The sequence below is a fragment of the Miscanthus floridulus genome, chromosome 18 (assembly GCF_019320115.1).
Source record: "Miscanthus floridulus cultivar M001 chromosome 18, ASM1932011v1, whole genome shotgun sequence".
NCBI lineage: Eukaryota > Viridiplantae > Streptophyta > Magnoliopsida > Poales > Poaceae > Miscanthus > Miscanthus floridulus.
In genome coordinates, this window is record NC_089597.1 from 57,951,730 (window position 1) to 57,976,406 (window position 24,677).

The following is a 24,677-nucleotide window of genomic DNA, read 5'->3' on the forward strand; positions in this document are numbered from 1 at the left end:
ACGAAGAGAGTAGATTTTATAAATAGAGAAAATTTGTTTAGCAGCACCGAAAGATGACGCCTTAAATATATCTTTTTTTTTACAAACCGACTCTGGTACTGCCTATTTCTATTGTTATAGCAGAAAATACTAGCAAGTAGCCCTCAGAGGCTACCTATAGAAAAAAGAAAAAGACAATAACAGGAACCATAATGTCGGTGCAGAAAGTGACCAACTAGTAAATATTTGTAGTTTTGCTATACGTTGTGATCGGAGGTGGCCTAGCGCTCAATGACACAGGATTTATACTGGTTCAGGCAACATGCCCTACATCCAGTTGGGGTCGGTCGGTGATTTTATTCCTGAGCCCAGACGCTCGAAGTCTATAGTAGGGTACAAACGAGAAGGAGGAAAAAGAGGGGATACAAGAGGTTCGGTTGGCTCCGACCGGAAGGGTCACGGTCGGAACTTGGTGGTCCTACGGTTGTAAGGTGTTGATGTCGATCTAGTGAGTCTGAGCTTGAAGAAGTCGATCTCCCCTCGTTGGAGGGAGTGCATCCCCTTTTATAGATGAAGGGGATGGCTTTACATATGAGAGGGAGAGAGTACAGATATTTCTAGGCCTTGCTGCCTACGGTGATGAAAACTGGATAATGGTTGACGCCCCCCCCCAATACTGTCGATGTCGCTATAGGATGTCAGATGTGTACGGAGGGTCGAGCTATCTTCTTCAGGAAGGATGGACGCCAGTACCTGCAAATACTTCTTGATGCCTAGTGGCATGTGAGGAGCTACGTTATGTTCACCCGGTATGGTAAATCTTGCAGCCCATACTGCGATCGATGTCCAGAGACACGTGGGGGCTTACCATATGGGAGTTTCTGCGGCCCCTACAACACTTTGTGTCAGGGTGGCTGCAGAGCACTGTTTCGTGCAGGGTATGGTCCCTGGTACAATGGTTTTGACTTGTGTGCCATGCCTTGCCTTTCTCCGTACGTCTTCTGGTTCCTTCCGAGCGGGGAGCCCCCGGTCGGATGGCTCCAGTCGGCTCTTGGTGCGCCGGTCGGAGAAGAGCGGTGAGCAGGCTTCCCACGAGCCCCTGGCCGTGGGGTCGGGGTCGGAGTAGGAAGCAGCGTTTTAGACCAAGCCTTTCGATTAGAGAGACTGCTTGGAGACGGCTGGTGCCTAAAGCGAGTGCTCCGGTCGGAGAGGTGGGCTAAAGAAGCTGACGAGCGGGCGCCTGTCCTTAAGGGTAGATCTTCCGATCGACGACCGGACTACCCTTCTGGCCTGCTGTGTTTTAGTTTTTCGGGCCGGCCCAGGAAATATATGTTATTTTCCTAGGCTGAGCCCGGGCGTGGAAGCCGGTCCTCGAGGGACCCTAGGTTTATGAACCCGACAGGAGCCCCCGAGCCCCCGGGTGATTTGAGCCGAATCATCTAGGGGATTTTTTGTCTTGCTGGCAGGTGCGCACGAGTGCATCCGTGGGTGTAGCCCCCGAGCCCCCGGGTGGTTTGGGCGGAACCGACTAGGGGGTTCTTCGTGTTGTGCCTGTGGGTGCGTGTTTTGAGTTTTAAGGCGTGTTTTTGTTTAACCATGGCGTAGTTGTGCAGTCGAGGCGTTTTTTTAAGCAGGGGATTGGGTTGAGACAGAACTTATTGATCCTAGCGTCGGTGCGCGCCGTGGGATCGGGTAAGGTGGAGTCGCGAGCAGACCCAGGCGTCGATGCTCACCATGGATCAAGAGAGTTAGTTTTAGTTAGCGAAGCCGTCTGAAGCCGTTACGTGAGTTTAGGAGTCACGGTCCTAGGAGCCGTAGCCGGATGTCGTCGATCATGTCGACGCGAGTTTAGGAGTCGCGGTCCCAAGAGCCGTAGCCGGATCTCGCCTATCCCATCGATGCGAGTTTAGGAGTCGCGGTCCCAAGAGCTGTAGCCGGATGTCGCCTATCCCGTCGACGCGAGTTTAGGAGTCACGGCCCCAAGAGCCGTAGCCGGATGTCGCCTATCCCGTCGACGTGAGTTCAGAGTTACGATCCCATGGCATTTAAGCCCCCAAGCCTTGTCGGGCCTTCATGGGGGTTGTGAGTTGTTTTGCGCTACCCCATCTGGTTCCTCACAACCGGAGGGGCTGAGTTTCGTCGCCTGTCCCGATCGCTCGGGCTCGAAGACTAGCTCGGTGAGCTCGCTAACGGGTGTGATCGAGCAGAATCCGGGTCCGTCATTCGTGACGGGGTCAGCATAGCCCTCTTGTGGCATTCCACTACTCCTTTACCTGCAGCCCGACAGATGCCTAGGTCGTTCCGGAGACCGACCCTGGTGGCCTAATGGCCTCCCCTCGATGGAGATTCTGCAGGCTTGGCGAGAGGTTCAGGATCGAACGAGAAGGTTGAGATGACCCGGTTTGCCAGACCGGGCAAAGGCCGCACGGTGCTCATCTACGGTTTTCTCCCTTGGCTTTGTTCGGTTGCTCATATTGAATGAGGCAAGCCGCCGCTTCGTGGCGCAACACGGAGCGTTCTGATGCATTTCGCTGCATGTGCGATGCTTAGTTCCTGAGCCCCCAGTGTAGGGTCGAGATGGTAGACTAGAGGGGGGGTGAATAGTCCTTTCTAAAATTAATCGCGACAGCTAACCGAAACAAGTGCAGAATTAAAACTATCGGTCTAGCCAAGACTACACCCCTCTATCTATGTTCTCTAGCACCTTTCAAAGATACTAATTAAGCAACAAAGGTGTCGGGCTAGCTAAAGCTCACCTAACCAATTCTAGGAGCAAGGTCACACAAACCTATGCCACTAGTACTTTAAGCAACAAGGGAGCTCCTACACATGCTAGTAAGCATAAGCACAAAGCCAACTAAGCTCACTAGCAATGCTCAATAACAAGGCAACCAATGCCAAATTAGAGAGCGCAAATACTTAGCTACACAAACTAAGCAAAGTGACTAACAAGGTTACACAAACCTAATTAGCCACGCAAGGGAGCTACTTCTATGCTACACAAGCAAGAAGGTAACTAGTAAGCTACACAAGCTAACTAATTACAAGAGCAACTACACAAGCACAATGTATATGAAAGTAATTACAAGCTTATGTAACGAGGATGCAAACCAACGGGAAGAACAAGGTTGACATGATGATTTTTGTCCCGAGGTTCGCGTGCTTGCCAACACGCTACGTCCCCGTTGTGTCGACCGCTCACTCAGAGGTTCGGCGGCTAATTGGCATCACCCGCCAAGCCCGCACGTCGGGCACCGCAAGAACCTACCCCGAAAGTGAGGGTAGCTCAATGACACGCTCAACTAGAGTTGCTCTTCGTGGCTCCCGCGGGGTGAGCACAATGCCCCTCACAAAGCTCTTCTCCGGAGCACCGCACAAGCTTCTTGCGGGCTTCGACGGAGACCACCACCAAGCCATCTAGGAGGTGGCAACCTCCAAGAGTAACAAGCACCACCAGCTTGCAACTCGGTCACCTAGTGCCACTCGATGCAATCTCACGATGCAATCGCACTTCTCACATAATCGAATGATCACTATCAAGTATATGTGAGATGAAGGGCTCCCAAGCACTACTACACAAGCCACCAAGGCTCTAGTGTGCTCAGCTACCGGCCCAAGGCCGACCATGGCTTCTATTTATAACCCCACAAACAAATAGAGCCGTTACCCCTTCACTGGGCAAAAGTCAGGACGACCGGACGCTCCGGTCCGATCGATCGGACGTTGGACCCCAGCGTCTGGTCGTGCGATGCACACCACGTGTCCTCTTCTTTAAACACTGATCGCTCGATCCCAACGGTCATCTATCGACCGGATGCAACAGCTTGAACTGACCTAACGCAGCAACCCTAGTGTCCGGTCGTTTCTAGTAAGGTACCAGACATGACCGGACGCGTTCGATCGGTCATGATCGGACGCACCACCAGTGTCCGGTCACTTCAAGCTTCTCTGCCCTGCCTGCATCATCACACGTCACCCTGACTGGACGCATACGACCAGCGTCCGGTCACTTCTAGTGCCAGCGTCCGATCGATGACCGACGCCTGCCAGCTGACTACCACTACTGACGGGACGCTGGAACCCAGCGTCCGGTCACTGCGTGACCAGAGTCCGGTCCACTCTATGGGACCCTATCTTTTCTATATAGGGCGCCGGTGGCACCGTCGGACTATCCGCACTCTACGGGCAGACACTCCGCCGGTGGAGTTCTTAACCCTTTTTGCCACTGTTTCATCGCCAAGTTGATCCACATCAACTCCAACTCCATCTCCTTTGTAAATGTGCCAACACCACCAAGTGTACACCATCATGTGTATGTGTGTTAGCATTTTCACAATCATTTTCCAAAGGATTAGCCACTCAACTTGCCACGCCTCTCTATCCTAGCGATGATGCAAAGTTAGATCACTCGAGTTGCACTAGATGACCGATATGCAAACAAGTTTGCCCCTCTTAATAGTACGGCCATCTATCCTAAACCCGGTCATAAACTTCTCTACACATCTATGACCGATGAAATGAAATGCCCTAGATTATACCTTTGCCTTGCGCATTCCATTCCATCTCCTCCAATGTCGATGCAACACATGCACCAACACGATCAGCAATGATATGATCCACTTCATATCATCAGGTGATCATATTAGTTCATCGATCTTGACTTCACTTGCTTTTCACCATTGCCTTCGTCCATCGGTGCCAAGTCTTGCTCAAGCTTCACCGCCACACGGTCCATCGCTCCAAAGCCTCTGACTTGCCCTTCACGCTTGCAACCAGTCCATCAAGCAAAGTCTTGTCTTGATCTTCTCCACCTTGATCACATGACTCAATGTCATGTCTCATGTGCAATGAGCTCCTTCATCATCACATGTGTGAGCTTTGCAACATCTCCAAGCCATTTTCACCTTCATGGCATATGTTGCTCACACATATGTACCTGTGGACTAATCACCTGTGTATCTCACATAAACATAATTAGTCCACCTAGGTTGTTACTCAATTACTAAAACCACACAAGGACCTTTCACCCGGGCAGTTCATGCCCTAACCGTCTGGGGGGTTCAGGCGTATGGTATGAAATGCGCGTATGGATGTATGAAATGATTATAAAGAAATAGAGGGGCTTTGATAGTGTTTTACCTTGAAGACTAGAGATACAGGGTTCGTTGGGCTCCATTCGGGAACGTCCATCTGGGACCTACGCTTGTCAATCGTGGGTTAGCCCTCGTGTGAATAGTTTTGTATTTTAATGTACACATGCTTACCTTGATGACCTAAGAGATAGGGTTCGGAGAGCTTTAGTCGGAAATGTCCGACCGGGACCCATGCTCGTCATTCGAGACGGAGTCGGCATGGCCCACATGGGGTGCCCCTTCGCTTCCTACCTGTATCTCAGGTGCTTATCCTAAGTGAATCGGTCGACTCAGGAGGCCAGTTGATCTATCCTGGGTGACTCGATCGACTCAGGGAGGCCTGGTTGTCTCTTCTGGTATTCAAGTGAAGTTGTCGAGTGGCCGTAGTAGTTTTAATTTTGTGGGGGAAGCCCCCATATAAAACATTCGTGTTCTTAACAGCTATAATGGTATTTTGTTTTCTGTGATGGGGTTATTCCATTTGGGGAAGCTTGTTCCCTTCCGTTCCTTAGTTTCTCCTTAGCATAATTTTGTTTTAAATTTCTTTCTTTCTCGTACCTGCCCGTTTGTTCCGTAGGTCGCAACTTCACGAGCCCGGGGCATGGCCCGCGAGGCTCGGCCGGTTGTAGCCATAGGGAAAGGCGGGGTGCAATCAGTCAGAATTTTTAAAGCAAAGCTACGTAAGGTAAATTTAAAGGAATGAACTACCCCTTCGTTAGGGTAGGAAGGAATTTCTCCATACAACAGTAAACAAAACAGAGAGGTAGTACTCAATATTTGTATATTTATGGAGCCCCCGAGCGACCTGGGTTGAAAGTGTTCGGGTGAGGGCGCTCTTACAGGAGCATGTGTTTTTACCGAAGGTGTTTAGACCGATTCTAAGGGAAAAAACGACGTAGTTGTTCAATGTTCCAAGTGTTGTTGAGAACATTGCCATTGTTGTCCTCCAGTCGGGAGGTGCCTGGTCGGATTACCTCGGTTACCATATAGGGTCCTTCCCAGGGTGGAGAGAGCTTGTGTTTTTCCTTCATCGATTGGGTCCTTTGTAGCACGAGATCACCGACTTCGAGAATCCTTCCTCTGATCTTCCTTTCGTGGTACCTGTTGAGGGTTTGTTGATAGCAAGCGGAGTAGATGATGGTTGTCTCATGGGCCTCTTCGAGTGGGTTGACTGTGTCTTGTTGAGCCACCGCGGCTCGGTCGTGATTGAAAGCTTTTACTCTTGGTGCGTTGTGGTCAAGGTTGGAGGGCAACATAGCTTCTGCTCCATAGGCCAGGAAGAAAGGTGTGAATCTCATGGATCAGTTTGGGGTTGTTCTTAGGCTCCAAAGGATTGCTGGGACCTCTGCAACCCACCTCACGGCGTGTTTGTTGAGTCGGTCAAAGATGTACATCTTGAGTCCTTGGAGGACCATGCCGTTGGCACGTTCGACCTGGCCATTAGTTCATGGATGTCCGACTGAAGCCCAATCGATTCTGATGTCGTATCCATTGTTGAAGTCTTGGAACTTCTTCCCAGTGAAGTTAGTCCCGTGATCAGTGATAATACAGTTAGGAACACCGAATCGATAGATGATGTCGAGGAAGAATTTGACCGCCTCTTCCGAGCGGAGATTGGTGATGGGCTTGGCCTCTATCCATTTGGTAAACTTGTCGACTGCTACGAGTAGGTGGGTAAAACCGCTTGGACCTTTCTTGAGAGGTCCCACCATGTCGAGGCCCTAGACCACGAATGGCCAGGTGATTGGGATGGTTTGGAGCTCTTGCGCTGGTAAATGGGTTTGCCGAGCATAGAACTGGCATCCTTCACACCTACGGACGACCTCCTCTACATCTCGTAGCATAGTGGGCTAGTAAAATCCTTAGCGAAAGGTTTTTCCGGACCTCGACGAGGATCAATTTTCCCTGGCTGGCAGGAACGCACTTCATGAGTACTCTTGATGGACTTCGTTTGTAGAGTTCGTTACCGAGCATGACATAGGTCTTGGCGCATCGAGCGATTCATTGGGCTTTAGTTCTTTTAGGTGGGAGAACCTCCTCGAGGAGGTAGGCGAGCAGTGGTACTCGCCAATCGGTTTGATCGAGTACCAATACGGTGACGTCGTTATAGAGGTACTGGGATCAGAACCCCTGAGCGTCAGCTGGCCATCGGGGTGTGTCTGGGTCGGTCCTTCTAGGATGCGGGCGGATGGCTCATGGACGTCGTTGACGAAGACTCCACTCGGGGATGGATCTTGCCTGGCGGCCAATTTTGTGAGGAAATCAGTGGCGTCGTTGTCCCTTCGAGGGACGTGATGCAGTTTGATTCCCTAGAATTTGTCCTCAAGCTTGCGCACCTCTTGGCAGTATGCTGTCATGAGGGGACTTTTGCAGGAGGACTCCTTCATGACTTGATCAACGACTAGCTCCGAGTTGCCGCGGACGTAGAATCGTGTAGCGCCGAGCTCAATGGCGATGCGTAGTCCGTTGATAAGGGCCTCGTATTCCACGGCATTGTTTGAAGCCAAAAAGTGGAGGCGGATGGCGTAGCGGAGCCTACTCCCGTCTGGAGAGATCAGAACCACTCCAGTCCCCGAGTCGGGTGCCATTACGGATCCATCGAAGTACAATGTCCAGTACTCGTGGGAGACGTCCTGGGCCGGTAGCTGGACCTCCGTCCATTTGGCGACAAAATCCGTGAGAGCCTGAGACTTAATTGTGGTGCGAGGGGCATACCTGATGTCATGGCCCATGAGTTCAAGGGCCCACTTAGAGATTCGTCCCGCGGCATCACGGTTACGGATGATGTCTCCGAGTGGGTATGAAGTGATGACTGTGACTTCGTGGTTGGTGAAGTAGTGTAGGAGCTTCCTAGTCGCCATTAGTACGGTGTATAGGAGTTTCTGCACCTAGGGGTACCAAACCTTGGGGTCGGTAAGCACTTCTCCGATGAAGTATACGGGTCGCTGCACTTTGAGCTGGTGTCCTGGTTCCTCCCTCTCTATGACCAGGGCGGCGCTCACCACATGGTTACTTGCCGCGACGTAGAGTGGGAGGGGTTCTCCCCGCTTGGGAGTGATGAGGATTGGGGCTGACATTAGGGATGTTTTGAGGCTTTTGAGAGCCTGCTGAGCTTCCTCAGTCTAGACGAAGGCGTCTGTCCTTTTGAGGAGCTTGTAGAGCGGCATCCCTCGTTCACCGAGCCGGGAGATGAAGCGGCTTAAGGCAGCCAGGCAATCGGTGAGTCTCTGCATGCCCTTAACGTTGCGTATGGGGCCCATGTTGGAGATGGCCATGATCTTTTCAGGGTTGGCTTCGATGCCGCACTCAGATATGATGTATCCAAGCAGTTTCCCCTTTGGAACCCCAAAAACACACTTTTCGGGATTCAGCTTGATGTTGAACCTTCGGAGGTTTGCGATCAGGTCGCAAGCTTGAGCCGTTTTGACCACTATGTCATCAACATAGACAGCGATCATTGGTTTTGACCGCTCGGCCTAATCGAGCTGGTCGAGCAGGTCAATTTGGTCGATGAAGCATTGCTGCATGCACCTTTGGTAGGTGGCGCCAGCGTTCTTTAGGCCGAAAGGCATGGTTACGTAGCAGTACGAACCATATGGGGTGATGAACGAGGTTGCGAGCTAATCAGACTCTTTCATCATGATCTGGTGATAGCCTGAGTAGGCATCCAGAAAGGAGAGGATTTTGCAACCCGAGGTGGAGTCAATTATCTGGTCTATGCGTGGTAATGGGAAATGATCCTTCGGGCATGCTTTGTTAAGTCCAGTATAATCGACGCACATTCTCCACTTCTCGATCTTTTTTCTGACTAGGACGGGATTGGCAAGCCAGTCGGAATGGAAGACCTCCCTGATGAACCTGGCTGCTAGGAGTTTGGCGATTTCCTCGCCTATGGCCCTAAGCCTTTCGTCGTCGAAGCGACGTAGGCGTTGTTTGGTGGGTTTAGAGCCTGGGGTAAGGCATAGTGCATGCTCAGTGACCTCTCGGGGTATCCCCGGCATGTCAAACAGCTGCCATGCGAAGACATCGTGGTTGTCGCGCAAGAAGTCGACGAGCTCGCTTTCCTATTTGGCCGGAAGCTGGGTCCTGACCTGAACTGTCTTGGTTGGGTTGGTGGGATCGATTTCCACCACCTTGGTTTCTTCAAGCGGGTGGAAGGCCAACGAGGAAGTTGGTTGGTTACAGTCCGGGGCTGCCGAGACCAATGACTCGCCGAGCCGCGGGAGTTCGGACGAGTTGATGACCGTAGTGGCGAGCTCGTAGTGTTCGTGGTCGCACATGAAGGCGTGCGAGAACGCGCTGGTCATAGTGATGACGCCATTTGGTCCCGGCATCTTCAGCTTGAGGTAGGTGTAGTTGGGGATTGCCATGAATCTTACTAGAAAGTCCACCACTTCGAAGGTGAGAACCTCCAAGCAAAAGTTGGTTCGGCTGCCGAACGTGACGGGCAGATTGATCTACCCGAGCGGGTATGCCTGCGCTCCTGGGATTACCCCATGGAAGGGGGAGCCTATCGGGCGAAGTTCCGATCGGGGGATGCACATGGCATCGAGGGTGTCGATGTACAGGATGTTGAGGCCGCTGTCGCCGTCCATCAGCACCCTCGTAAGCCGCTTCTTGTAGATGATGGGGTCGACAACGAGCGGATAGCGTCCTGGTCTTGCGACGTGGGAGGGATGGTCCCTCTAATTGTAGGTGATCGGAGACTCCGACCAGCTGAGGAAGGAGGGGACGGCCGTTTTGGCGGCACATGCCTCCCTATAGCATACCTTATGCTGGTGTTTGGACCAGATGGCATTGGACCCGCCGAAGATCATGATGCACTCCTCAAGTTCAGGGAAACCATCCCCGTCCTTGCCTGCCGCGCCACCCCTCCTAACTGTCGGCTCCTTGCCGTCCCCCTCCTTTGGCGCGCCGGCCTGTCGGAGGAAATGTTTGAGGAGCTTGCACTCCTTGTAGAGGTGTTTGACGGGATAGGCGTGATTGGGGCATGGACCATCCATGAGTTTATTGAAGTGGTCAGGCAGTCCCTGTTGGGGCTGCCTAGGCGCGCGTTCAGCTACGGTGATCAACATGGTGTCGTCCGACCGGCGCCGATCCTTCCTGCTCTTCTTGCCCCTCTGAGTGGAGGGGCCTTCGTCTGGATCCACGCGCTTGGGCTTGCCTTTGTCCCGGCCACCACTGATGACTGCTCCAACCGCCTCCTCGCCAGAGGCATGGTTGGTGGCGACGTCGAGCAGATCGCGGGTGGTGCGGGGTTTTAGGTAGCCAAGCTTGTGGATCAGGGACTTGCAGTTTATCCCGAAGAGGAAAGCACTGATGACATCTACGTCGACGACATCAGGGAGGGAGTTACAACGTTGGGAAAACCTATGGATGTAATCTCGCAGGGATTTGCTAGGCTCCTGCTGGCAGCTCTTGAGGTCCTAGGAGTTTCCCGGGTGGACGTACGTCCCCTAGAAATTCCCAACGAAGACCCTCTTGAGGTCTGCCTAGTTGCGGATGTTGTCATGTGGAAGGAATTCGAGCCATGCCTGAACATGTTCCCCCATGCAAATGGGAAGATATTGGATGATGAAAAAGTCATCATCCACCCCTTCGGCTCGACAGGTGAGCCGGAAGTCTTCGAGCCAGATGCCTAGGTTCGTCTCCCCGGTGTATTTGGTGATGTTGGTGGTAGGCTAAAAACGCTGTGGAAACGGTGCTCTCCGGATGCGCCGGCTGAAGGCCCGTGGCCCCGGGCCCTTAGGGCTGGGGCTTTGGTTATCTAGCCGGCGATCGCGCCTAGGGCGCGTTTCATCGCTTCCCTCCATAGTTTGGCTAGGGTCTGTGTCGCCTGCTGCCGTATGGCAGACGTCGTTGTCGTGCTAGGCCCGACGACGGTTGCTAGCGATGCTACGAGCGTCCTAGTGCGGTTGGTGTGGAGCAGGCGCCTGGTTGGACCGTGGCGCGGCTGCCGCTCCTCGAGCCGAGCCTGCCGACTGCGGCGGCGAGCGAACGGATTGATCCGGCTGGTGCGTCCCTATCCCCCTGGTAGGGAGAGGGGGCATGGGTCGGAGTCGTGGTGCGGAGCTTTCCGCCTGTTGGACGGCGACGGCCTCTACTAGAACCCGGAGGTTCCGGTAGACTGCCCGCTTCTGAGGGTCGACGGGCTCAGGAACACCGCAGAGAAGCATTGCTACAGCAGCGATATTCTGGCTGACCTGGGCGAATTGTGGGACATCATTCCCCTCACTTACGATGTCGTGCTGAACCTGACGAGCGCGGCCCCGAGCGCCACCCGCCAGGCCAGGCGTATGGGGAGCAACGTGCTGTACCGACGGCACCGGTGCAGGCGGTGGCTGATTCTGCCGCCGTTGTCGTAATTCCTCAGCGTGTGCTTGCGCAGACGCGAGGGCTCCCGCACGCGGGTCTGGAGGGGTGTGAGTTTGCACAGACTCTACAACCACCGGCTGTTGTCGTGGAGCGTCCGCTATAGCGCACTCCTAGGACGGACAGTGGCGGGGAGCCATGTCACCGATGCTTGAACCGTCGCTCTCGCCATCACCATCCAGGAGTTTGTGGGAAATGGCAGGAACGAAGCCCGCCACTCCCACAAACTCGGACGTGAGGGGGGATGGTGCCAGCATCCTTCGGAGCCCCCGAGCGTAGGCGTCCGCGGAGGACGCAAGGCCGTAGGGGAACCGATCGTATGTCGTCTGTGGCATGGGTGGTACATTTCCTTTGGGTGACTGGTGAGAGATAGCAAATAAAGAGCGAGTAGTACGCATATTACTTACAACGGGGTTTGAGCAGAGAGTTTGCTCGGAAAGAAGCACAGATGCCGTGCCGTTGAAGTCACGCGTCCCAGAGTTGATGGAGGACGTCCCTCCGACGGGTGCTGGGTCGCTAGCCTCCTCACGGAGGTGGAGTACGCCGAGCCGGTCGGCGACGAAGTCTAGGCTCCCGAAGCGAAAGGCCTAGGTTGGCTCGAAGATGGGTGGAACCCTCATCCCGGTGGGCGAGAGTGCGGGGAACTCCAGCGAGCCGAAACGAATCGTATCGTTCGAGCCTGCCACGGCGGGGGTGGCGGAAAAATGGGCCATCCGATGACCAAAAGAGTGTTGAACGTACAACGCTTCCCCACGGATGGCGCCAACTGTCGGTGCAGAAAGTGACCAACTAGTAAATATTTGTAGTTTTGCTATACGTTGTGATCGGAGGTGGCCTAGCGCTCAATGACACAGGATTTATACTGGTTCGGGCAACATGCCCTACGTCCAGTTGGGGTCGGTCGGTGACTTTATTGTTGAGCCTAGACACTCGAAGTCTATAGTACGGGTACAAACGAGAAGGAGGAAGAAGGGGGGATACAAGAGGTTTGGTTGGCTCCGATCGGAAGGGTCGCGGTAGGAACTTGGTGGTCCTACGGTTGTAAGGTGTTGATGTCGATCTAGTGAGTCTGAGCTTGAAGAAGTCGATCTCCCCTCGTTGGAGGGAGCGCATCCCCTTTTATAGATGAAGGGGATGACTTTACAGGTGAGAGGGAGAGAGTACAGATATTTCTAAGCCTTGCTGCCTATGGTGATGAAAACTGGATAATGGTTGACCCCCCCCCCCCAATACTGTCGATGTCGTTGTAGGATGTCAGATGTGTACGGGGGGTCGAGCTATCTTCTTCAGGAAGGATAGACGCCAGTACCTACAAATACTTCTTGATGCCTAGTGGCATGTGAGGAGCTACGTTATGTTCACCCGATATGGTAAATCTTGGAGCCCATACTGCGATTGATGTCCAGAGACACGTGGGGGGCTTACCATATGGGAGTTTCTGCGGCCCCTACAACACTTTGTGTCAGGGTGGCTGTAGAGCACTGTTTCGTGCAGGGTATGGTCCCTGGTACAGTGGTTTTGACTTGTGTGTCATGCCTTGCCTTTCTCCGCACGTCTTCTGGTTCCTTCCGAGCGGGGAGCCCCCGGTCGGATGGCTCCAGTCGGCTCTTGGTGTGCCGGTCGGAGAAGAGCGGTGAGCAGGCTTCCCATGAGCCCCTGGCCGCAGGGTCGGGGTCGGAGTAGGAAGCAGCGTTTTAGGCCAAGCCTTCCGATTGGAGAGACTGCTTGAAGATGGCTGGTACCTAAAGCGAGTGCTCTGGTCGGAGAGGTGGGCTGAAGAAGCTGACGAGCGGGCGCCTGTTCTTAAGGGTAGATCTTCCGATCGACGACCGGACTACCCTTCCGGCCTGCTGTGTTATAGTTTTTTAGGCCGACCCAGGAAATATATGTTGTTTTCCTGGGCCGAGCCCGGGCGTGGAAGCCGGTCCTCGAGGGACCCCGGGTTTATGAACCCGACACATAACTCTAACTCTAAGGATGGTCGACAACAACAACCGCGCACAACACAAATCACCGCAAACACCACAACCTCTAACAACACCGCTGGCCACCACGACAGACTCGCCTCAACTATTGTCTACGGCTTAATTTTGTCCTTAAACTTTTAAAATGAGCATTCCAATTTTGGGGGGCTTAATTTTATCATAGAATTATCAAAGCGACCAATTGGCCCTGTTCGTTTCGCTGAAATTTAGCTTATGTTGATTTGTTGTGAGAGAAAAACATTGTTCGTTCGCTGAAAAGTACTGCTGAAGTAGTTCAAGCGAACAGGGCCCCAAGTCATCAACGTTTGTATTTTGAGATTAATCTCATCCATAAACTAAAAAAAGTGCATTTTAGTTCTTAAACTTTTGTTTCGGTTCAACTTGGTCACACTTTCGACATTTATATCAATACTAAAATGAATAAAAATATAGATCCAAATATCCTCAAGTACAAATTATTGGATTGTTCAGATCCGATATTATACTATTTCGTTATAATTTTATTTTCTTATTTTAACAATTAAATGTTATTTTAGCTTTAGATATATTTTTTATTCACAATCGGTTATTAGTTGGCCTAACGCTAGAAGTAACTATGGAATTTTTTTACTACTATTGTTCTAATTCATATATGTGTTCTTAAAGTACTAAATAGTGTTTGTAGCAGCTATAATCACTTCCATAAAACAATGCAATATGATATATATAAATGGTACTGTTACTAGGTAACCTTTAAAATAACGCATTAGAATTATTAATGGCCGCTAATGCCATACTATTGTTCTAATTCATACATGTGTTTTCAAAGTACTAAATAGTAGTGTTTGTAGCAGCTATAATTACTCCCACAAAAGCAATGTAGTATAATATATATAAATGGTACTATTATAAGATAACATTTAAAATAACACGTTAGAATTATTAGTGGCCACTAAAGAGTTTTTAGACGTCCACTAATGATATTTTTTATCTGAATATTATTTTTCTAATCTCCAATCCTGAGCGGTGCTGGAGTTTACTCGGCAATGAGCTGCCATTCATAAGATATTTGAAATTCAACATCTTCATCCCATATGATTGTAAATAATGCAACAGAAAAACCATAATTGTGGAAGAAAAAACAAATGCCCCTAGAACATTATTTAGGGTAAGAAAATGTATACAATGAGTTTTCTTAAGCCACTACAATTTTGAGAAACTATAATAAGTCTTTCAGCATCTGGTTATCTAGCATATAATAGGAAAAGGAAAAGATGCATGCACAGACATAATGCACAACAAATTCCGTGGTCTACTTAGTTTCATGAAGTGTACCAGAACAATTTACATGAATATTCTCAAACATGTTCAAAGGTTTTAATCCCGATTCAACTTTCCTAAATGAATGATTAATAACACACAGGAACACAATCTTGCAAGAAAAGTTGAATGCATACAGTGGTGAGAGTTCAACACTCCGGTTTTGTTGCACTCCACTACAGAAAAAGAAGATGATGAAGAACATACACTCACTTAAAAACAGTAGGAATGGTTTCCTCAAACTTGCTCTCTTTGTACCCTTGTGTTTGTGCCTGAAACACAAACAGTACATCTTGAGCAGAAAATCCCGCTTCTCTTCCACTTTCCGAGACGTTTTCCAATGGCTCTCGACAAAACAATAAGGAACACAAGATATATCACGACGCCAGCAACTAGCACAAATACATAGATCGAAGTACTAAGTCTCCTGCAGCTTCCCGCAGCAAAAGCTGTCATGAGAGACAGCAGGTCCAGTATCATAATCAAGAGCAATACCTCAAGTGGTACAGCTTTCTTCCTAATAGATTTACTCAGCAGAAGCATTATGACAACAATAGATGCCATGAAGGAGATAGCATTGAAGCAGAAGAATGTCTTGTAGCGTCGGTGATTAATATCATGAAGGAGTGGATCGCCTGCAAAATGGCCGTGTAACCCGTGTTTGTCATCAGACCAGAAGCCACCAGGTGGGTTCAGACCAGCTTGGTACGTGACAGAGGCTGCTAAAATGGCAATAAGCATGAGATATTTGTGCCTCTTTCTTGCTTTTTTTTCATCAAAATCTTTAGTTTCCAGTGACTCAGAAGTAATCTCTCGCCTAACCTTCTCAGTACGGAAAACCCACCTCTGCAGATATTCCATAAGTTGCTGCAGACATTCCATAACTTTGGCCAATGGTCTTCGTAGCATTTTATACATTGAAGATAGTAGGACTTGAATCACAAGGGATATTAGAACGGCCACAGCAATGACAATGACAAAGATGGATTGCTTTCTGTACCTGCAGCTTCCTGCAGTATAAGCAATCAAGAGGCCAAGTAAACCCACCACCAAACACACTCTCAGTGCATAAGATTTGATTCCATGCTCACAGGATTCCTTATTCACAAGAAGTATTGTGATAGCAACAGATGACACAAATGAGAATGAATTTGAGTAGTAGAACACATCATATCGCCTCCGATGGTTGTCCTGAAGGATTGGATGTCCTGGTTTGCCACTGGCTCCTTTATCATCAGACCATACACTGCCTGGAGGGTTGATACCCGCTTGGTATGTTACAGTTGCAGCTACAATAGCAAGTGTCAATAGTAGATTACGCCTCCGTTCCAATTCCTTTGTCTCAGTTGTATTCCTTGTCTGCTTGTGGCATAACTGAGGCCGAACTGGCCACACATTTCCACATGAGAACTGGTTTATTTTATCTGAAACCAGCTTTTTGAACTTTGGAGGGATTACATGAATCGCTACCAAAACATGAAGAGCAACATAAGCAAGCACAACAAACAACAACACTGATATGGAAATGGACTTCGTAAGCTCTCTGCAGCTTCCTGTGACAAAGGCCCCAGTTAAGGAAAGTAAGTCCACTATCATAGCTAGCTGCAATACACGATGTTTTGTAACCTTCCTGCTCATACTCTTGTCCAGGAGCATAACAATGATGACAATAGATGTCACAAATGCAACTGCGTTGAGATAGAAGAATGCAATGAAGCGTGGATGGTCAGTGTCCTCAAGGATGCGATCACCAGCTGAATGATTCTTCTCCCTTTTTGACCAGAAGCCACCTGGTGGATTCAGACCAGATTGATATGTCAGAGACACTGCAAGAATAGCAAGAAGAAGCAGATATGTGCGGGCCTTCTCCAGATGATCTTCAGTTGAATTTCCATGAGAATTTTGATTTGCTCCTCCTTGATTGTTGTCTATACGAGTCCCATGTTCTGCATTATTATTAACACCACCATTTTCAATTTCACCATTACTACATCCAATTGAAGTTTGCTCTTCTGCAGATTCCACAATACAATCCTCCATGAGATCATTAGTGGCTCCATTATACTCACCAGCTAACATATTTTGTTTAGAAGAGACACTTGAAGGCCTATCAGTCGTCCTGACATCATCAGTTGAAGATTTCTCCTTCATACCTGTAGCTTGCCGTCTATCTGCAGACAGACTATTGCTATCTGATGTTCCCTGGCAGCTCAGTGATGGAGGCTCTGTGCTGGGCAGAGATTTCATGTTTGCAACTAGTTGGCAGTCTGTAAATTCATGCTCCAGATTGGGCACAAGATCCTTGGTATTTGCCGACTCTGGACCATTGGCTGATGTATGCCAAGAGTTTGATTCCTCACTATTTTCTGCTTTCTGTTTGTCTTCAGGTAGATACTTCACAGAGGACTCAGTATTTGAAACATCCTGATCTGCAGACTGATTTTCTGGTTCTGCTGCCGGTGCACCAGGATCATGGACTGAAGGTTGCTGATAACTTGCATTAGAACCCTCCTGATCTGCATTGCTCGATCTGATACTATTAAATTTTGATGAGAGCAGTACACTCATGCACCTTACAGTGCTTGATTTGATCTTTTGTAGCCATTCCGCTACAGGTTCATAAGCAAAGATCCCAGTTAAAAAGCCAATGCAGATCAAAACTATGATGATAATAAACATAACATAGAATGATGTTGCTACATCCCTACAGCATCCAGCAGCATAAGCACCAATCAGGCAGAACAGGTCAGCTACCACACAAACAACTACTGCTTTTGACCTTATTCCATGCCTGCTCAATTCTGGGCTCAGAAGTAGTATGATTGTAACCAAAGATGCCACAAAGGAGGTCGAATTGCAACTGATAAACATATTATAACGGCGCAGGTAGTGACTGCGAAGAACAGGAGTAGCTGGACGATGCTTGTAATCATTTTCAGCCCAAAAGCCACCTGGTGGAGTCAACCCTGCTTGGTATGTGACAGTAGCTGCAAAAGTTACAAGCATCAGAATAAACTTGCGAGCCTCCTCAAGGTCTTTTTTTTCTTGACGACTACTAGGTTGCACATCAAGAATACCCAATTTGGATAGAATTTTATCCACCCTTGTCTTCATCTTCTTTTTCAATGTTTCTGTAACAATCCTTGTGGATACTAGGATGTGAATCGAAATATATCCAAAAAGAGTAATGACTAGAATCAATGTGTAGATGGATGACTTAAGTGCCCTGCAGCTCCCGGCAGCATAGGCCCCAATAAGACTGAATAGGTCCACTAGCATAGTAAATTGCATGGAACGGAGCCATAACTCCTGCCTGGTCACACTCTTGCTTAGAAGCAAGATGATTAAGACAAGAGATGCAGCAAAGGCTGTTGCATTGCAATAAAAGAATACCTCATACCGCTGGTAGAATTCAGCACGAAGGGCAGGGTCACCAGCTTCATGGCCATCCAAATTTTTGTTCCAAAATCCGCCAGGTGGTGTTAATCCAGAATTGTATGTCACACCGACAGCCAAGCTTCCAAGTAGTACCAAATACTTCCGTAGTTTCCAGAAGAAATCAAAATCATCCTTAGTGCTATCAACTAACAAAACCCTCCTGGATGAATCATCCATGGAGTCTTGCTCGCAGCCGCTGCCACCACCAATGCCAGTGGCTATGGAAATCTCACTATTGTTGTCTCCGTGGGCATTGCTGTATTCAACCTCATCATTGCTTGCTTCTGGATTAGTTGCCGAGTTGGTCAGAGCAATGGCATGTTCTATTTCCACAGTAGTAGCCATATCGTAGCTCCCCAACTGAGAGCGCAAGTCTCAGCTGCCCTCTACCATTCCACTTGCAGCAGCAGTAAATAGCTCTTTGGATGTGAGAAGAGATCTGGAAGATTCAGAGTCACAGGTGATTCAAGGAGTGTTCTGATTTTTGGAGCAAGAGCAACAGCAAAACAAAGGGTGCAGGGAGGAAGAGAAGACTTGGTCAAGAGTGAAGTCAATGTCACCAACACAAAGAGAGCAAACAGTAGCAATGAATTATTGTGTATGCTTCTGCTAAGAAACAAACCGAGTGAGAGTATTAACAAGAAAGACAGCTCATCATTCGAATCCGAACTGGGTTTGTGTTAAAAAAATCATATTACAAGCAAAGAAATCTTAGAAGTTTTTTTTTTAAAAAAAAAAGCAGATTGTAAGCAAAAGATGTTCAGAAGTTTGTTCTGTATATACCACAATCATGAAAGACGTTAACTGGAAGCCATTGGCTAATGGCATTTTGGCACTGTTAAGTTACATACAGGTCTACAAAACGAATGAGTAAACACTGGGAGGAAAATGAGGACATACCTATGGGGAAGACATCACGTTGCCCATGCAGTTAAATGGAAAGATCGAAAGACATGATATAATCACTCTGTAGCCGAGGTGGAAAGTTTAAGCTCGAATAGAGAACTAGAGAGCAGCAGATGACTTGGCTTCTCGGACTGGCGAGCACATTTGTAAGGACTCCAAGAAGCTAAGGTATCGAAGAGCCTATGGTTGGTGTGAGGTGAGTGTGACTAAGAGGAAGCAGAGAAAAATGTAAGACGAAGGGAGGAGACTTGAGACCAGGTGAAGTCAATGCCCGCGCCCCCCCCCCCCCCCCCCCCCCCCCCCCCCCCCCCCCCCCCCTAGAGCCAGGGGCCAACACCAGCGAGAAGCCACCAACCATGTCATATAGTACCTATGATTGAATGGGCAATTAGCTGATGGTAATGACTTACTAAGAATGAACTATATACTGACCTGGAAGTTTGTTTTCCCATTTCTTAAAAGAAGAAAAAATAGCCAGCATGCTGCTTCCCCGGATAAAGCATAGAGTACTGTAAAAAAAAGGAGTGACAACAAGCTGGTTCACATGGACATTATCCAGTCCAGAGATGATCTGTTTCATCAAGATTATAATATATACCGGAATACATTAGCTTGTTGGCTGCCAAACTACTTCAATCGTTGGGTAATGGTAATGGAATTGCAAGGTACAACTAACTGGGTACTACCCCATTGTTAGCACCATACCTCACCTAGAGGAAAATGGAAATACTTGTATAGCAGCACTCCGTCACCAGTACTCACCGGAATAGTAGAGGCCCCGACAAAGACAGACCGTGTGAACTGGCTCACGCCGGCCGGAGAGCAAGTCCACTCCAGAACAGGTTGGACCGGCTGACTGGTGGTGCCGTAGGTTCACACCGTGGCGTCCCAGCTCAGCTAAAGGCATCCACTGGTTTCCGTGTCTCCGCCGAGCAGTTCTGCTCGGTGAGTGACCGCGCCCACCTGCCACGTTGACTTGGGCATCTTACAATTCCACGGCGCGTCGAGGCTCGCCGGTCTCATCCGAGCCCGGGCGTACGGAATCGTGACGCGACGTGACGTACCGGCCGTGCTTTCCTCAACGGAGGCCAAGCGGTGGACGCCCGCGCCCGCCTGGCACCGGACTTGGTGTCCATATGCCGGTGCTGCTTCGCCTGCTGGCAAGCGCGGGGGCACCCACCCGGGCCGGGTACGTCTGTCTCGGTCCGGCATTTCGTCGAGCACCGGCCGGGCGCTGTTCCGGGGCTCCTCTTAGCGGACCGGCCCAGAAGAACCACGGCAAATAAATATTCTCTCCAGCGGATTCGATTCGATCCCCGAAGGTAAACATCCACATCCACTGCTGTGCGTCCGGGTCCAGGCCCCTCAACGCGAGAACCGTGCAGAGCATCCGTGGTGCACAGGTCCGCCTCACACTCAACAGCGTGCAAGCGCTGCTGCGGCCTATCGGCGTTCGCTCCGGCACCTGACGCGCGTGGCGGATGGGACGGGAAACCACTACTGCCACCCGGCCCCGCCGCATCCGTACCAACACCAGCCGGCCGGGCAGGCGGGCAGGGGCCGAATCCCTAATTAAACCATAGTTCTACCTCTAGTCCTCCACAGGTGTGCTCTTAAGTCTTAACTCACTGTACGAGGAACTCCCCGCTGACTCGGGAGCTGCCCAAGCAGCCGCCTGTGAAGGCGGTGATGTGGTGGCAGAGCATGTGGTTAGCAGGCCCAAGCGACGTCCTAATCATGCAACGTATGGGCTACGTCAAGAATCTATCAGCGTCATCCGTGTTGGAACCGGAGGTCTTTGACAGGATCTTCGACGAAAACCTGACTGCGTCCAACGCCGAAGCACCGGACGCGCTCTTCGCGGACGACCGAAAGGGTTCATCTAGGCAGCCGTGAAGACGCAAGATCACCTCTTAGGTTGCACTGCTAAGTCAGTATTGGTTGTTTTTCATTTATGTAATATCGAAACGTGAGTCCTCTTGCTAGGATGATACAGTTACTGTTGTTTGGTCGACCTCCTTCGATGCTCCACAGATACGCGTTGTTTTTAAGTTCAAACTCTTTTTCTATTGCGTATTCCGAGGGGAAAAACTGTACGAGGAACAGAACGTGTGTCGATGTGTCATCGACATTCAGAAAATATAAAACAACGTCGCCAAACATCAGGTCCTCCAAGCAATTCAAAACTCAAAAGCAGCGGGTCTATTTTCCGTGGCCGCGGTCACCGAAATGACATGAAATAGCTGAGATGATTTCAAGGCAATCGAAGAAAAAAAAACGAATAGGTCCATGAAAGGCTCAAGCATATGCGACAAAAAAAAGCATACATAATAATCTCCAAACCTAATAACACATACATATACATATGTGGGGAAAAACTATATAGCTGATTTGCATACTGCACCACTGGTATCCATGTTCGTTTGAACTCAGAATACATTCACCGAAACAAAACCACAGCCATCATTTGAAGACAATACTGACAAAAATATTTTCATTCCAACAATGCTCCCACAAGAATGGAACCTTCAGAGTTCAGACTCCAAGACTATGAATGGCAATGCCATGGCACTATCAACTTCCATGTCAGAACAGAGCCCTCAAAACCGAGTACCGGTTTCATGTATACTGTAACAACCCAAAAATCCACACACTAAAAATATCAACTACAAAAATTTTTCTTAAAAACTTCCATGTGATGATGAGTGTCATGTATAGTAACCCAACCTAAGAAATGCATTAGGTCTAACCCCAACCCAAGTTAACACATAAGCATGGCATGTCATTAGTTAATTGCGTTTATTTAAATTCTAACAAATAAGTGTTACATACATTAAATTGTGATTTGGATTTCCATTTGAGTTATGATATGCTTAACAACTCCAATAAATTAGGTGCACCAATTTGGAATTCAGATTCTAGAACCAAATTCGAATTCAAACAAAAGAGATGAAATGAAAAACAGAAAAAGAAAACGAGGAAGAAGGCCTCGCAGCCCAGGCTGCTCGGCTTCGCGGCCCAGCCAGCCCAACCGCGCCCACCTTGCACCGGCGCGCCCGTACGTAGCCCACGAGCCGGCCCAGCGCGTCGCCCACGCTCGCGCACCCGTCTGCCTCGCTCGCAGCCACTGGGCGCTGGACCCCACATGTCAGCCGCACCCCCGTCTACAGTGTCGTCTTCCTCACCCACGCCTCAACCGCCTACGCGACCGGCGCCCGACAGCTGTGGCAGGGGCGGGCCAGGGGGTCACGCCCGGGGCATGACCTTGTCCCCTTGCGCCGCGCCCACGCAACCCCGCACCACCGTTTGATGTGATGCACACGCCTCCACCGCACGATGCCATCCGCCCTGGGAGGCATGGCGCTCGGCTATAAAGCCAGCCCGCACGCCGCTCACGCCCGGCGCCCTAGCTTCTCCCTCAGCCTCCGCCGCCGCTTGGTGGCCCAGCAGCCGCACCACACCGAGAGTAGAGGGCCGAGAAGGAGATCGTGGGAGGAGGATCGGAGCCCCCGCACGCTGCCGAAGTCACCGGAGCCGAAGGCAACGCCGTCGTCGTCATCACGATCGCGGGTCGGCACTGCACGGCACTGCTTCCGGAGCTACACGGCCGCAACTCGACACTGCACCGCCATCCTTTCTTCCACAACACCTACGGTGAGCCCCGGTTCATTCCCTGCTCGCCACTGGACCTTGCTACTCCGGCCATGGCGCTCCATACCGTGAGCGCGTAGGCCAAGGCCATCCCCGGCCTCTAGGCACACCAGCACAGCACACTCACGTTGACCGTGACCATCCCCGAGCCCTTGGACGCTATAGGCCTCTCTAGGTTCCCCGGACGCCGTAGCTGAGCACGCATGCCGCGCTCGCAACGCCGCCGCCATGACGCAGCCACCACCGGTCCGAGCACCCGACCACCAGTCCGAGCACCCGACCACCAGTCCGAGCACCAGACCACTGGTCCGAGCACCCGACCACCAGTCCGAGCACTCGACCACCGGTCCGAACATCAGACCACTGGTCCGAGCACCCGACCACCGGTCCGAGCACCGACTAAGCCTGGGCGTTCGGGTTACCCGATTTTTTCGGGTCGGGTAATTCGGGTAATTCAAAATTTGGGTAATAAAAATTGCTACCCGATATTACTCCCGAAAAAACACTACCCGCAAATTCGGGTACCCGATAATTCAGGTTTGGGTTCGGGTATTACCCGATATACCCAAATTTACAGAAAACAACAAACTACACTAAATTTCAGTAGCGATCTATACATAATTTCAGTAGCAATTTGTATAGAATTTCAATAGCAATTTGTAGAGAATAATATATTACAATCACTCATTCAAATAGAGAGAATTATATTCTAATAAAGTGATAAGTTAAATGGTTCAGCTAACAACACATGATGAATACAAAGACAAAACAAATCTTTGGGTAGTTTGGGTACCGGGGGATATTACCCGAATTACCCAAACTAATTTCGGATAATCAAAATCGCTATCCGAATTTGGGATCGGATACCTCGGGTTCGGGTAATTCGGGTCCGGATTCGGGTAATTCGGGTACGGGTAATGGGTATCGGGTATTTTGCCCAGGCTTAGCACCGACAGCCGTGGCCAGTACCGCCGGGAGCGCCGGGAGCCTCCTTGACTCGCCCGTTCCGTTTACTGAAGCCACAGGTAACTCACGCGCACGCCATGACCACCCCGCAGGAGCCCGTAGTGACCCGCGCGCCTCGCCGTCGTCACCATGTCGCCGTGGCCGCCGGGAAGACCTTACCGGCCACCTAGAAACCGGAAAGACCTGCCCTGAGCTCTGGACGCCCTCGCCGCATCCACACGGATCCGTAGGAGCCTACACGCCCCACTGTGACGCCTCCGAGGCCATAGCCCCCACACCGATGCTGCCGACGTGATCGAAAGGCTGTCCGCCGTGGCCAAAGCCACCGGAGGCCCTGGAGGACCCCTCGACCTACCAACATGCCCGCTGGAGCATCGTGACTCCCATGCGCACCACAGAGCCGGCCAATGCCGCTGCACCCGCGCCATTCCCGCACACCGGTTATGCTCGAGCCGCCGTTCGCCGTGACCAGTGACTTAGAATGCACCATCCGTCACCCTGACTCCACCATTGCAGTCGTCATGGCACAGGGAGACTTTTCCCCACCTCAATTGGATGCCTGAGCCGTTGTAGGAGCTCGCCGGTGAGTATGTCGCCGGCAGAAGCGCGCCGTGGAAGAAACAGAGGAGAAGGGGCAAGGTGAGCAGCGCAGCCCTGCACCCGGTGCACATGAGCCAAGCCGAGGAGAAATGACGATGGGCTCGATCCACCATGGACCCTGCCTTAGGACCATGGATCAGGAGCACTGGTCCACCGTGAGCCACACGGTGTGAGCCGTGCTGCGGACGAAGCCCAATAAGAGCCCACGGCCGTGACGTGGCTGCGCCACAGCACGCCACGTGTTCAGCCCGGCCCACACCGGCCCAACCCGAGCCCACCAAAGCCCGTTTGAGACCCAGCACGTATTGACCGTTGATCGATCAATGTTGACCGTTGACCTGGCCCCACA

The 24,677-nt window shown here is 50.6% G+C and overlaps 3 protein-coding genes across 6 annotated transcripts; all 3 read right to left on the bottom strand.

The window, feature by feature from the left end:
- Nucleotides 1–7,420: 7,420 nt before the first annotated feature.
- LOC136523897 (uncharacterized) lies at nt 7,421–7,843 on the bottom strand. Its single transcript, XM_066517423.1, has one exon. It carries the CDS (start codon nt 7,841–7,843, stop codon nt 7,421–7,423), a length of 423 nt encoding a protein of 140 aa, XP_066373520.1.
- Nucleotides 7,844–9,175: 1,332 nt separating this feature from the next.
- Nucleotides 9,176–9,481, bottom strand: LOC136523898 (uncharacterized). Its single transcript, XM_066517424.1, has one exon. It carries the CDS (start codon nt 9,479–9,481, stop codon nt 9,176–9,178), a length of 306 nt encoding a protein of 101 aa, XP_066373521.1.
- A 5,268-nt stretch (nt 9,482–14,749) lies between these two features.
- On the bottom strand, nt 14,750–20,752 carry LOC136520516 (uncharacterized). 4 transcript variants are annotated; one of them, XM_066514064.1, is made up of 2 exons: nt 19,544–20,752; nt 14,750–17,754 (listed from the first exon to the last, which is right to left on the bottom strand). In XM_066514064.1, the coding sequence occupies exons 1-2, from the start codon at nt 19,689–19,691 to the stop codon at nt 15,005–15,007; spliced, it is 2,898 nt and encodes a 965-aa protein (XP_066370161.1). In that variant the 5' UTR covers nt 19,692–20,752; the 3' UTR covers nt 14,750–15,004. The 4 variants fall into 4 exon arrangements, with proteins under 4 accessions (XP_066370161.1, XP_066370159.1, XP_066370160.1 ...); XM_066514062.1 differs by lacking the exon at nt 19,544–20,752 and adding an exon at nt 19,106–19,358 and having other exon boundaries at nt 14,750–18,644; XM_066514063.1 differs by lacking the exon at nt 19,544–20,752 and adding an exon at nt 18,161–18,299 and having other exon boundaries at nt 14,750–18,080.
- Between the last annotated feature and the right edge of the window lie 3,925 nt (nt 20,753–24,677).

Bases quoted from the DNA above. Each gene is read 5' to 3' on its own strand.
- LOC136523897 (XM_066517423.1), bottom strand. From the start codon at position 7,843: ATGGGCCATGACATCAGGTATGCCCCTCGCACCACAATTAAGTCTCAG.
- LOC136523898 (XM_066517424.1), bottom strand. From the start codon at position 9,481: ATGGCAATCCCCAACTACACCTACCTCAAGCTGAAGATGCCGGGACCA.
- LOC136520516 (XM_066514062.1), bottom strand. From the start codon at position 18,550: ATGGCTACTACTGTGGAAATAGAACATGCCATTGCTCTGACCAACTCG.